Raw genomic sequence first — 13042 nt, forward strand, 5'->3', positions numbered from 1 at the left:
TCAAAAAAAAAATAAAATACTTGGGAATCACCCTAACAGAAGAGGTGAAAGATTTATACAATGAAAACTACAGAACCCTAAAGAGAGAAATAGAAGAAGATCTTAGAAGATGGATAGGCAGAACTAACATCATCAAAATGGCGATATTACCAAAAGTTCTCTACAGGTTTAATGCAATGCCAATCAAAATCCCAACGGCATTTCTTGTAGAAATAGATAAAGCAATCATGAAATTCATATGGAAAAATAAAAGACCCAGAATAGCAAAAGCAACTCTAAGCAGGAAGTGTGAATCAGGTGGTATAGTGATACCAGATTTCAAACTATATTACAGAGCAATAGTAACAAAAACAGCATGGTACTGGTACCAAAACAGTCAGGTGGACCAATGGTACAGATTAGAGGACACAGAGACCAATCCACAAAACTACAACTATCTTATATTTGATAAAGGGGCTAAAAGCATTCAATGGAGGAAGGATAGCATCTTCAACAAATGGTGCTGGGAAAACTGGAAATCCATATGCAACAAAATGAAACTGAATCCCTTCCTCTCGCCATGCACAAAAGTTAACTCAAAATGGATCAAGGACCTTGATATCAAATCAGAGACTCTGCGTCTGATAGAAGAAAAAGTTGGCTCTGATCTACATATTGTGAGGTCGGGCTCCAAATTCCGTAAAAGGACACCCATAGCACAAGAGTTAATAACAAGAATCAACAAATGGAACTTACTTAAACTAAAAAGTTTTTTCTCAGCAAGAGAAACAATAAGAGAGGTAAATAGGGAGCCTACATCATGGGAACAAATTTTTACTCCTCACCCTTCAGATAGAGCCCTAATATCCAGAGTATACAAAGAACTCAAAAATAAACAATAAGATAACAAATAACCCAATCAACAAATGGGCCAAGACCTGAACAGACACTTCTCAGAGGAGGACATACAATCAATCAACAAGTACATGAAAAAATGCTCACCATCTCTAGCAGTCAGAGAAATGCAAATCAAAACCACCCTAAGATACCATCTCACTCCAGTAAGATTGGCAGCCATTAGGAAGTCAAACAACAAGTGCTGGCGAGGATGTGGGGAAAAGGGTACTCTTGTACATTGCTTGTGGAACTGCAAATTGGTGCGGCCAATTTGGAAAGCAGTATGGAGATTCCTGGGAAAGTTTGGAATGGATCCACCATTTGATCCAGCTATTGCCCTTCTCGGACTATTCCCTGAAGACCTTAAAAGAGCGTACTACAGGGATACTGCCACATTGATGTTCATAGCAGCACAATTCACAATAGCTAGACTGTGGAAACAACTCAGATGCCGTTCAATAGATGAATGGATAAAAAAATTGCGGCATTTATACACAATGGAGTATTACGCAGCACTAAAAAATGACAAATTCATGGAATTTGCAGGGAAATGGATGGCACTAGAGCAGATTATGCTAAGTGAAGCTAGCCAATCCCTAAAAAACAAATGCCAAATGTCTTCTTTGATATAATGAGAGCAACTAAGAACAGAGCAGGGAGGAAGAGCAGGAGAAAAAGATTAACATTAAACAGAGACATGAGGTGGGAGGGAAAGGGAGAGAGAAGGGAAATTGCATGGAAATGGAAGGAGACCCTCATTGTTATACAAAATTACATATAAGAGGTTGTGAGGGGAATGGGAAAAAAAACAAGGAGAGAAATGAATTACAGTAGATGGGGTAGAGAGAGAAGATGGGAGGGGAGGGGAGGGGGGATAGTAGAGGATAGGAAAGGTAGCAGAATACAACAGTTACTAATATGGCATTATGTAAAAATGTGGATGTGTAACCGATGTGATTCTGCAATCTGTATTTGGGGTAAAAATAGGAGTTCATAACCCACTTGAATCTAATGTATGAAATATGATATGTCAAGAGCTTTGTAATGTTTTGAACAACCAATAAAAAAATAAAATAAAATTCAAAAAAAAGAAAAAAAATTGGGACACTTACAATTATGTAACAAAAAACAAAGTAAATGCAAAATGGATTTTACATTGGAATACTAAACTTATGGAGTTCTTTCTCCTTTTTAATTTCCACACTTCTGTTTCTTTAGCAATTTAATAAAAGTGTTTAGGAACAAAATTTCAATAAAAATGAAGTATACCTTAGTCATTATTATGAAACTCAGAGATAATATTTTTAAAAAACATTAGAAACATGTCAATGCTAACTCAAAATCACAGGTGTCTCTAGAAGGGTGTGGTGTCCATTGGAAATAAGATGCTTTATTCCCACAAACATATTTTTGTAGATGAAACACAGTTATGTAATATAAATGCTAGCAATGATAATGAAATAGAAGAGATGGACTAGAATAAAAAGGTTAGTATCCAACGAGGCTGGAAAGAATGCTAGAAACTATGCCCGTCTCCATAGTGGGATATTATAAAAGGACTGCTTGTCTATGAGCACCAGGTGTTTTAATTAATTAATTAAGTTACTTAAAAGTTTCTCCCTTTCCAGATCTGTGCCTGTTTCCCCCTATCTAGCCATTTAGTCTCATGGCAAAAGCCTGGGGTCCAGGATAACTTTCTATTTATCAGTGTTTTAGTCTATTAAAATTCAAAAATTTGCACTATAGATTAAATGACTTGGTAAAGAATATTTTCCTTTACTTGTGTACCAATAAATCCCAGTTCAGCATTATAAAAACAGCCATGCCATAAATCCTATATTTATCAGTTGGACATTTCTGTCTTTTGAAAAGCACAGTGACATCTGTCTCTATTGAGAAAAAAAAGAAATACAACGCCCACTTCAGGATAAAATTAAAATAATTTTCATTTTCTCTTTATATTTTTCCATAAGATATTAATATGCTCAGAAAACATTGCAAAGGGATGCTTGAAAAACCAAGAAAAACTCTAACAAGACTATTTGTTACACAAAACTGCCCTTAATTAAGCACCATTTTACAGGAACAGATTGTAAGGATTTAAAATATAATCATGTGAAGAACAAGAACACATGGTTCTTAAATTAGTCATAAATGAAACTCAAATAATTCTCATATACTCTTTTTCTTATTTCTATTAAGCATTATTCACTTCAGATTTTAAAAGTCAGTCAAATATTTTCTGTTTGGATATGTTAAGATCAAAAGAGTAAAATATCTAATTTCTGTTCAATCTTAATCACAGATGGGCTTAGGCAGTTAATGCATATTTAATATTTTCCATTGCTAAACTGCCAGATGTAAGAGGATTTGTTCACTTAAAAAATGAGCTCACAGTCATTCAACTAAGGGATAACCTCCACATAAATGATTCTTTTTTTAATCCCCTCTAGTGCTAGTGGTTGAGCCCAGAGCCTTGCACATGCTAGGCAAGTGCTCCCCCACTGAGCTATATCACCAGTTCCTCATACGTGAGCATTCTTAAACTGTGACTGATCATCAAAAAACACTTGCAGGTTAAAAGTAAGCACCAATATTTTGTGCTTGCTATACTTATTATGGTATTAAAATATAAAAGGCAGTTCTCAATGTATTCATTGTACAGTTACTTATATTTCTGGGAGTTCTGCTTAACAATACTTAGAAATATAATCAATCTCTGTTCTAACTACATCTGAAGTTTATATTTTAAGTCTTGTGATAACTTTCTTTTTCTAATAAAATTCTCTGGAATTATAATAAAGCAAACGCAAGTGACTATGTTTTAGTGTGTTCTCAGTTTGATTTTCTGATTACTCATTAAAATCCTTAAGTACAATGTTAATCTAGTATACATAAATGATCTTTTGTTGGATTAAGACTCTGAACAGGTAAATTGTATTTTAGGAAAATAGTTTGCCTAGAAACAATGTTTATACTTTTAATATAATTTTATTTTTTGAGACTTTTCAGAATTTATATTTTTAAAGGAACTGCTTCAATCATCTCCTGCATTGACTCCCATCAAATAAATGATAGTAACCTACAGAAAATCCTAGACCGCTTAAGTATTAATTATCAGTACTAAGCTATGCTACTTAGGAAATGATACCCTAGCAAAATGATACCCTAGGTATCTATTTGTGCATCTTACCATATTAATATTTCAAAAAGTATGTGACACTACAATATGAGTTTAGGTAAAATACAACCTTATGAACAAGATGCATTAATAGTTCAAAAAAATAATATAATATTTCTTTCTTCTAAGCTCTTAATTGGATTTCTACAACTAACCCGGTATTCCCATGTAGATTAATAAGTTTATTGGTTACATCATGCTAAACTCTGATGACTAATTTGGTTCCTTATGATTCAGTTAGCTTGGCACAGGGAACAACTGTTATAAAAATACCATCGTTCATAATGGAAGTTCCATGAATATATATGTATGACCAGTAGAAACCTAGAACCATATGAGAAAAATGTTTAAAGTATATAAGGCTAATCCAGAAACATCTTTTTATGCAAAAAATCACAGTTATTCCTATAAACCAGGATTAAGAGAAATTATTTTAAAAGACTTACCTTCCCATTTATTGCCAATATTTAATTTTATAAGCACCCCATAAGGCAAATGTAAAATTTTGATTAAAATATTAAAAAATGTTATTGATACACTGCTGTAATGGCAAATGTCAAGGAGGTAGGACATGATCTCCTTCTCAAAGTAAACAGGTAGAACTTAACTTACAAAAAGCAGGGATCCAAAAGTCCATTTGTAAACAGATAATTACAAAAAAGAAAATAAATCTTCCCTCAAAACAAAACCTTTTGTGGGGTGACGAAAATGTTCTATATTTTGAAGTCATGGTTATGTGACTATATTTAACTCATCAAAATATATACTTTAAGGTATATTTAATGTTTGTATTTTATAACTCAACAAATTTGATTTTTACGTGTCCTAAAAAGTGGTTTAGAATTTCATTCCATTCACAGAAAAATTAATACATACTTATAACTCACAACACTGCACCCCGGTATCATCTGAATTATAGGTTAATCATTTATATCAGTGTTTCTAGAGGAAAATAAATTAAGTTCTAAACAGTTAATGGCATATATCTATCTTTTCCTATTCCAAAGTATTTTAAGGACTAGAGTTGATATTTCTGTCATCTTTAGCTCATTAACTCTCTATCAGTACCAGAAACATTATTTTTTATGTCAACTATTGCTCAAGTGTTCTAAATTGTAGGAAAAGGTAAATGCTTATGAACCTGTTCCTGCTATTCATCAGTCATTTAAAAATAACATTTCTAAGTCATGATGATAAAACCAAATGAATTAATCTATGAACTTGGATAAAACCCCAAAATAAAGACAGCTGTAATATTTTCTACTTCTTAGTTTATACAACACTACTCTGTATACCACGAGATAGGCAGTTACAATAATCTCTCCTCACAACGTGTGTGTGTGTGTGTGTGTGTGTGTGTGTGTGTATAGGGGATTGAACCCAGGAGTCCTTAACCATTGAGCCACATCCCCAGCCCTTTTTTATATTTAGAGACAGGGTCTTGATAAGTTGCTTAGGGTCTTGCTAAGTCACTGAGGCTGGCTTTGAAATTTCATTCCTTCTGCCTCAGCCTCCCCAGCCACTGGGATTATAGGCATGTGCCACTGTGCCCAGCTCCTCACATTTTTAAAAACAGATAATAAAATAACATAGAAAAAAGTAAATGACTGAAGTTACTAACATAGTAGTTGGTATTTAAGTACTTTGATTGTCAATGTAGAGAATCACTTCTCAATTCTCATTTTTATAAGACATATGGTGTTTATTTAAAGGATATTTTCATGTCAAATTCAGCATTGTGCTGATTTCTGAATATTGAGAGATAAGTAATATTTTAGCTATTGTGCCCCCCCAAATCACTGATTTTCTTTTATAGTCACTTAAATTTAAAAGTTATGGGCTTCTTTAAACAGCCTTACATTTGTAATTGTTGAGATAATTTACAATAAATTGCTGAGATACAATAAAGCTTTGTTTTCTTCATTTTCTCTATCATCACAAACAGCATAAAATCACAAACACTATATGCATTATGCATAATCACAAATTAATAGAAAAGTTTTTAGTACAGTACAAATGAATTTTTTTTCTTAATCTGAGAGTTACTTATCACTCCTGAATACTTTAATATATACTTCAATGAAAAAAGGATATCTTCCTACATAAGTATGACTGGAAATTAACACTAAAATATTACATATTATTACTACCTAATCCTTGAACAATATTCAAGTTTTGCTGATTTTTTTCCTAAGTGTTACAGTTCTGAACAATGTATTACATGTATTGGGCTGTAAAGTCTCTTCATTTCCCTCTAGAACAAATTCTCAATTTTTCCTTTATTTCTTTAATCTTAACCTATTACAGAATATGTATCTGTAGAATGTCTCAATTTGTGTTTGTCTGATATTTCCTTAAGATTAAAGAGGTCATACATCTTTGGGAGGAATATTATAGAATTGATAATGCATTCTCATTGCCAAAAATCAGGGGCACATTATGTTGATTTACCTCATTACTGATCTGATGATGCTCACGTTGATCACTTGATTATTAAAGTGGTGTCTGCCAAGTTTTTCTACTGTATGGTTACTCTTTCTCCCTTTGTCATTATTTATGTATTCTGTGAGAAACAACCTTGAAACTGTATAAGACTCTGCTTCTCATCAGACTTTCAATTAACTGACCAACCCATAACTGTATAAACTCATGGTTTCCTATTTTATTCAACAGGCTAATATGCTACTAACATCTGGTGCTCAAATTGTCCCAGATTTGTCAGTGGAAATCCCTTCAAATTGGCTTCTGTGTTTGGGTTTGTTTTATCATGTCTCTATCATTCTTGAAACAACTCATTATTTTCTAATATAATATACTGTAGGGTTCATTTTGTACCCTCCTTGCTTTAAACTTCAGACCAACATTTCCCCAAAGAGTCCTGATTACTTTTGGTAGAGAACGGTATTTATAACTGATGCAAACTCTATGCCTCAGGTATAAATTGCAATTGGGGTGTGACTGCATTCAGGTCCATTCAATGTACAGAGCTAGAGAATACTTACCAATACATATAGACACATATGCTTATATCAATATTTATCATTATTTTTACATTTATTATTGAAAACCAAAGATACCACACTAAACCTCTAATTCCATTCTAGCACTTCAAGATTCATTCCAGTTTTCTCTACTTCTGTAGTTGTAAATTACTTCTTCAACAGTGAGAAATTTTAAAATATTTACTTGTTTGATCAATCCCTTTCATGTGGAACATACTCCAATCTTCACTGCCCCTCCTCTACCATGCAGATGACTTCTTTCACCCTAATTTGGCTTTGACACTCCCCTATACACCAAATCCCATCCCCACCAAGCTGGCACCTCCCTCATTCAAATCAAACTGTGATGTCTCATTTTCTGTGCCCACCCCATGTTATCCCCACTCTTCCCGTCTTGTTTAAATTGTTGGAAGTTCTGACACCCTGCAGCAGTCTGCCCATTGCCTGGCATATACATTCTCTATTCTGCCTGGCCTCTGATTTTTCAGGTTGGGCTCTGATACCCACGGTAAGCTACTCCTCCTTCCTCACCACATATAGGGTTAGATACCCCTTTCTTGAGCCACTGATCTTCCTCTCCTCTCTCCAGCAAGGACAGGTAAATAGTTGTAGCTCACCTACACTAAACATTTGACATTCACCTCAGACAAAAAGAGGTGAAAATTAAGAATGCTCCAGTTGGAGGTTCACAGTTCAGAAAAACCCAGTCTATAAGTGAACAGATAGGGAAAGAAACCTGATTGTTAAAATGAAACTCGTGATTTAGTAAAATCATAGAGAATGCTTTTAAGAGGTACACTCTATAGTATCTATAGTCAATTATGAAACTGAATTAATTTAGATTTTGTTAAAAGCTATAAATAGAAACTATAATTCATGACATTTATAATAGTCACACAAAATAAATTAGGGCACATGTACACTTACTTTATCTACACAATCATCAAAAAATGCCAGGCTTGCATCTTTATCACTGACAAAAGAACATTCTTCAATGAAGCGAATAAACATTTGTGTTTTGGTCATCATGTTATAGAATTTTTGATGTGATCTGTCCCGGCTTCTTAAGAAAGCTGTTCAACATAAATATATAATGTGAGAATATACATCATTTATAGATTCATAGGAATTTTTAAAAATATTTTTTTAGTTATACATGGATACAATATCTTTATTTTGTTGATTTATTTTTATGTGATGCTGAGGATTGAACCCTTGGTCTCTCACATGGGAGGCGAGCGCTCTACCACTGAGCCACAACCCCAGCCCCTAGATTCATAGGAATTTTGAGTGGGCAGAAACCTGATCAAACATGTCATTGATAACCCCAATCTTCCCCACTATTTAACCAAAAGAGAAACTAAGATCTCTGATAAGAAAAATGACCCAAAAAACAAATAAGTAAGCGATAGAAAAACCAATACAAAAGAAATATAAACCTAGGTATCTCAAATTCCCATCCAAAATTATCTCCATTGCCCCCAACTTTGAAGATGATCCATAAACTAGTAAATCTGAAAGCATTTTTTAAATTTCTATTTTTGGTCCCAATGCTTTGCATGGTATATATACCTGTATGCTCTTGTGCGCCCGCTGCTTGTGCGTGTGTGCTCTCTCTCTCTGTGTATCTATCTGTCTATCTATATGTGTGGCTTTTTTCCCAAACTAGATGCCCTTCAGTGGACGAATGGATAAAAAAAATGTGGCATGTATACACAATGGAATTTTACTCAGCAATAAAAGAGAATAAAATCATGGCATTTGCAGGTAAATGAATGGCAATCGAGAAGATAATGCTAAGTGAAGTTAGCCAATCCTAAAAAAACAAATGCCAAATGTTTTCTCTGATATAAGGAGGATGACTCATAGTGGGGTCGGGAGGGGGAACATGGAAGGAATGAATTCTAGTTAGGGCAGAGGGGTAGGAGGGAAAGGGAGAGGGCATGGGATTAGCAAGGATGGTGGAATATGATGGACATCATTATCCAAAGTACATGTATGAAGACACGAATTGGTTGTCAACATACTTTAATATACAAACAGAGATATGAAAAATTGTGGTATATATGTGTAATAAGAATTGTAATGCAAAACAAAACAAAACACCAAAGGACATGTATAAAGACATGAATTGGTGTGAACACACTTTATTTAAAAAAATATGAAAAATTGTGCTCTATATGTGTAATAAGAATTGTAATGCATTCCTCTGTCAGAATTATTTTATTTAAAAATAAAACCAATTTAAAAAAAATAAAAATAAATTGCTCTATATTTATAATAAAAAGGTGTGGCTTTTTCAAAGAAGCAGTAACAATTCTTCTGATATTCATTTATGTTTCTCTTACATTTTGAAAACAGAGTAAATGTTTATTTCCTGATTTTATCTTCCATGTCCTCATTGTGCTATTATACTACACTTAGATATGAACTAAAGTTCCTTCCAGCCTCAAGGACTTTGCATAAACTAGTCTCTCTTCCTAAAACACTCTCAACTTCCCTTTGCCTGGCAAATTTCTACTTATCTTTGTGATCAGGGCTCAAACAATACTTCAAAGGGCCTCTGTAATTTAAAATTATAAAGTTCTTCACTCATATTAATTTCTAATTGCTTATCTTCTTGACTATAAGCTCTGTGAGATAAGTAACAGTCATGTCTCTTTTGCATACTAATACATAGCCAGCATTTGGAGGCATTCAATATATTACATATTAAATGAATTTCTCTTTCAAATATTACATACTACAAAAGGAAGGAAATATGTACTGTGACACCAACTGCACCCTGGGGATTTCCAACCTTTTTTCACTTTGTGGAACATCAGAAAGTAATGTTTGTAATGAGAACCGAAATAAAGCAAATGAGAGCACACAAGCCTGGAGTAACCATCCCAGTAGTGCCTCTGCTTTTCCAACACTACCTGGCTGCCCTGAAAACACCAATATCTGATGACACACAGAGTGAAGTACTATATACTTAGGAGATTCTATACTTTTCAGATAGTTCCTTGGGTTATAGTAAACATGCCAACGAAAGAACTAGTCCTTCAGATCTGGATCACCAGAGCTGATATTCACATATTCCTCAAAAACAGGTATGTATCTTGATAAATACAGACTATTAATTCAGAAAGCAACTGAATTATCTCAAGGCTAGGCTCAATAATGTGAAAGCTATAAGACTATGCAATCACTCACCTTGCAGGGCAAAAAGAGAGGTTGCATCTGTTGCTGTCTCAGATGGGGCTTGTGTTATTGGCCTTAAATACGCTCTATAACCTTTTAAAATAGAGGCCATAAAAAACAAAAATGCCTCTTGGATTTCCAAATCTATCATATGCAACCTCTTTCCAGAATTAAAATCATAGTCATTCATTGTTAAGTCCATTAGTCCATCTTCTCTTGGTCTCTGCTGCACTGTGAACAAACACAGTTTAGTGCTCTTGCCAAAGTATCAAAACCAGTGCTCATAATGGTATACTGTGTTTTCAAAAGGGCTCACGTTACTTCAACTATTTATTTATACAACTTCATAATATATAAACCTTAAGAAAGCTTGTCTTATTTTTTAGGCTCTGTTGAGTATATTTTATCTACACACACACACACACACACACACACACACACACACAGATCATACCAACCAAATTAACTGGACACAGGGTTAAATGTAATAGCCCTCCCCACCTTTCTTTTTGTTTTCAATATATGCCTGTGGGATAAATATACAGGAATTAAAATATAAAAAAAAAACAACTCTTTCTTTCCCCTATCTGGTTGAATGCTATGACAACAGGTAGTAAAGTAATAACTTCACAGTAGAGAAGCCTGGTAGACATCACCATAATCAAGTATTGAAGGGAGTACCTTCATCAATAATGGGACAAACTGAAATAGTGCACAACCTGATAAACACAATGAGAGGAAGGCAGCATCACTTCTATGACATCTCTGCTAAATATGTATGACCTGCATCTATCAAAAGGACTCTCAGACAAACACACATAATAGATCATTCTACAATGGTAAGTATATTTTTAAAAGTATCAAGAAAACGAGGAAGAAACTGAAAAACTGTTTAATTTGTTTGTTTCTTTGGTACTGGGGATGGAATCACTAGCTCCACCCCAGCTCTGAAGAATTGTTTTATTATTTTAGTTTTTATTTATTCATTTTTATTTTTTACAGCACTGAGAATTGAACCAGGGATACTATCACTGAGCTGCATCTCCAGTCCTTTTAATTTTTTATTTTGAGGCAGGGTCTCACTAAATTGCCCAGATTGGCTTAAAACTTGAAACCTCTTGCCTCAGCCTCCTGAGTCACTTGGATTACAGGCATGCATTACCAAGCCCAGTCTGAAAATTTGTTTTAAAGCAAAGGAAACAGAAGATACTTAAAACTAAATACAACACCTGATTTGGAACTGGATCCTTCTGCCATAGATAAAATTATGAAAATACTGGCAAAACTTGAATGTGATCTGAGGATTAGGATGGTAGTAATACTCAATATTAATTTCCTGATTTTATGTTGAGGTGACAAAAAAATGTACCTGTTGGTAGGTAATACATTCTATTCAGATGTGATGGGTCTCTATTCTCAAAGGGTCAGGAAAAAAAATTGTATGTGATGGCTTCAAAATTTAAACATCTTTTTAAACACAAGGAATAATTAATCCTCTTAGAGAATTTTATGTAGTTCTTATTCTTTTTTTTTTTTTTTTAAGTACTGGGGATTGAACCCAGGGTTGGGGGAGCACTTAACCTCCAGGCCACAGGATCCTGCTGAGCTGCTTAGGGCCTCATCAAGTTGCTGAAGTTGGCTTTGCACTTGAGATCCTCCTACTTCAGCCTTCTGAGCTGCTGGGATCACAGGCATGTGTCACCATACTCAACTTAGCTTTTCAAGAGAAGTACAAGTACTTTTAGAGAGCAATTAGTTATTCAACTCTTTTTATTTTGTTCCATAAGATAAAATCTTGTTGTATTTGATGTCATTGTTTTCATATTCCAAAAACTTTTCAGCTACTGTGGAATTATCTTATCAAAATTGCTTTGTAAATACTTTTTTCAACTATACTATAAGCACCTTGAATCTTTCAAGAGTGTGGGCCATTTCCTAGGTTTATTTCAATAATAAATAAATGAGAAAAAAATTACTGTCACTATTGACTACATTTCACAAAGTAAGTATTAAATTATGGACTCTGAATGGGTTATGGTTATAGTACCAAGATTGGATAAAGAACAGAAAGTTTAACTCTTCTAATCAGATAATCTAATTCTGAACTCTCAAGATTATATACATATAATTTTTGGGGGGATGGGGCTAGGATTGTGGCTCAGCGGTAGAGTGCTAGCCTAGCAAGTGCCAGGCCCTGGGTTCAATCCTCAGCACCACATAAAAATAAATAAATAAAGGTATTGTGTCCGAACAGCTAAAACATAAATATAAAAAAAAAATAATAATAAATCTGGGGGGGAGAGGGGTATCAGGGATTGAACCCAGAGGCGCCTTAACCCAGACTTTTTTGAGACAGGGTCTTACTAAGTTTTTGGGCCTGCTAAGTTGCTAATGCTGGCTTTGAATTTGTGACCCTCTTGCTTCCTCCACTGGGATTATAGGCATGTGTCAAGGTGCCCAGCTCTTCAAAATATATTCTTACACAAGCTTTTTTACCCCGAAGTATTTCATATTCTCATTGATTTTCATTTTGATGAATTCACGTTTTTGGCAAACTTCTGTCTTCAAACTATTTGAAGTAAGCACAGCATTAAGAGCCACGTGAAGATGAAAACATATGACAGCACTCATCCCTCTGAAATCATCAACATTTTCAAATGTAGTTCAAACTATTTATTTTGGATTTTCAAAATTAACTTTCTATTCTAAGTATAAACAAAATACATAGTATAAAGAAAATATATAAGTTAAAACCCATCTTTTCATGTTATTTCAGTAATGGTAAAATTAAAGAAAA

At 34.1% G+C, this 13042-nt stretch overlaps 1 protein-coding gene across 3 annotated transcripts in view; it reads right to left on the minus strand.

Annotated features, from left to right (window-relative positions):
- The window catches only part of Dennd4a (DENN domain containing 4A), a 113732-nt gene that overhangs the window by 45607 nt on the left and 55083 nt on the right, over positions 1-13042 (minus strand). For all 3 annotated transcript variants that reach the window (XM_076850969.2, XM_076850967.2, XM_076850966.2), the window contains exons 12-13: positions 10258-10476; positions 7987-8132 (exon numbers count right to left, since the gene is read on the minus strand). In XM_076850969.2, coding sequence (XP_076707084.2) covers positions 7987-8132; positions 10258-10476 — 365 coding nt within the window. The remainder of the gene's footprint in view (positions 1-7986; positions 8133-10257; positions 10477-13042) is intronic.

The sequence above is a fragment of the Callospermophilus lateralis genome, chromosome 3 (assembly GCF_048772815.1).
Source record: "Callospermophilus lateralis isolate mCalLat2 chromosome 3, mCalLat2.hap1, whole genome shotgun sequence".
In the NCBI taxonomy this organism is placed as follows: Eukaryota; Metazoa; Chordata; class Mammalia; order Rodentia; family Sciuridae; genus Callospermophilus; species Callospermophilus lateralis.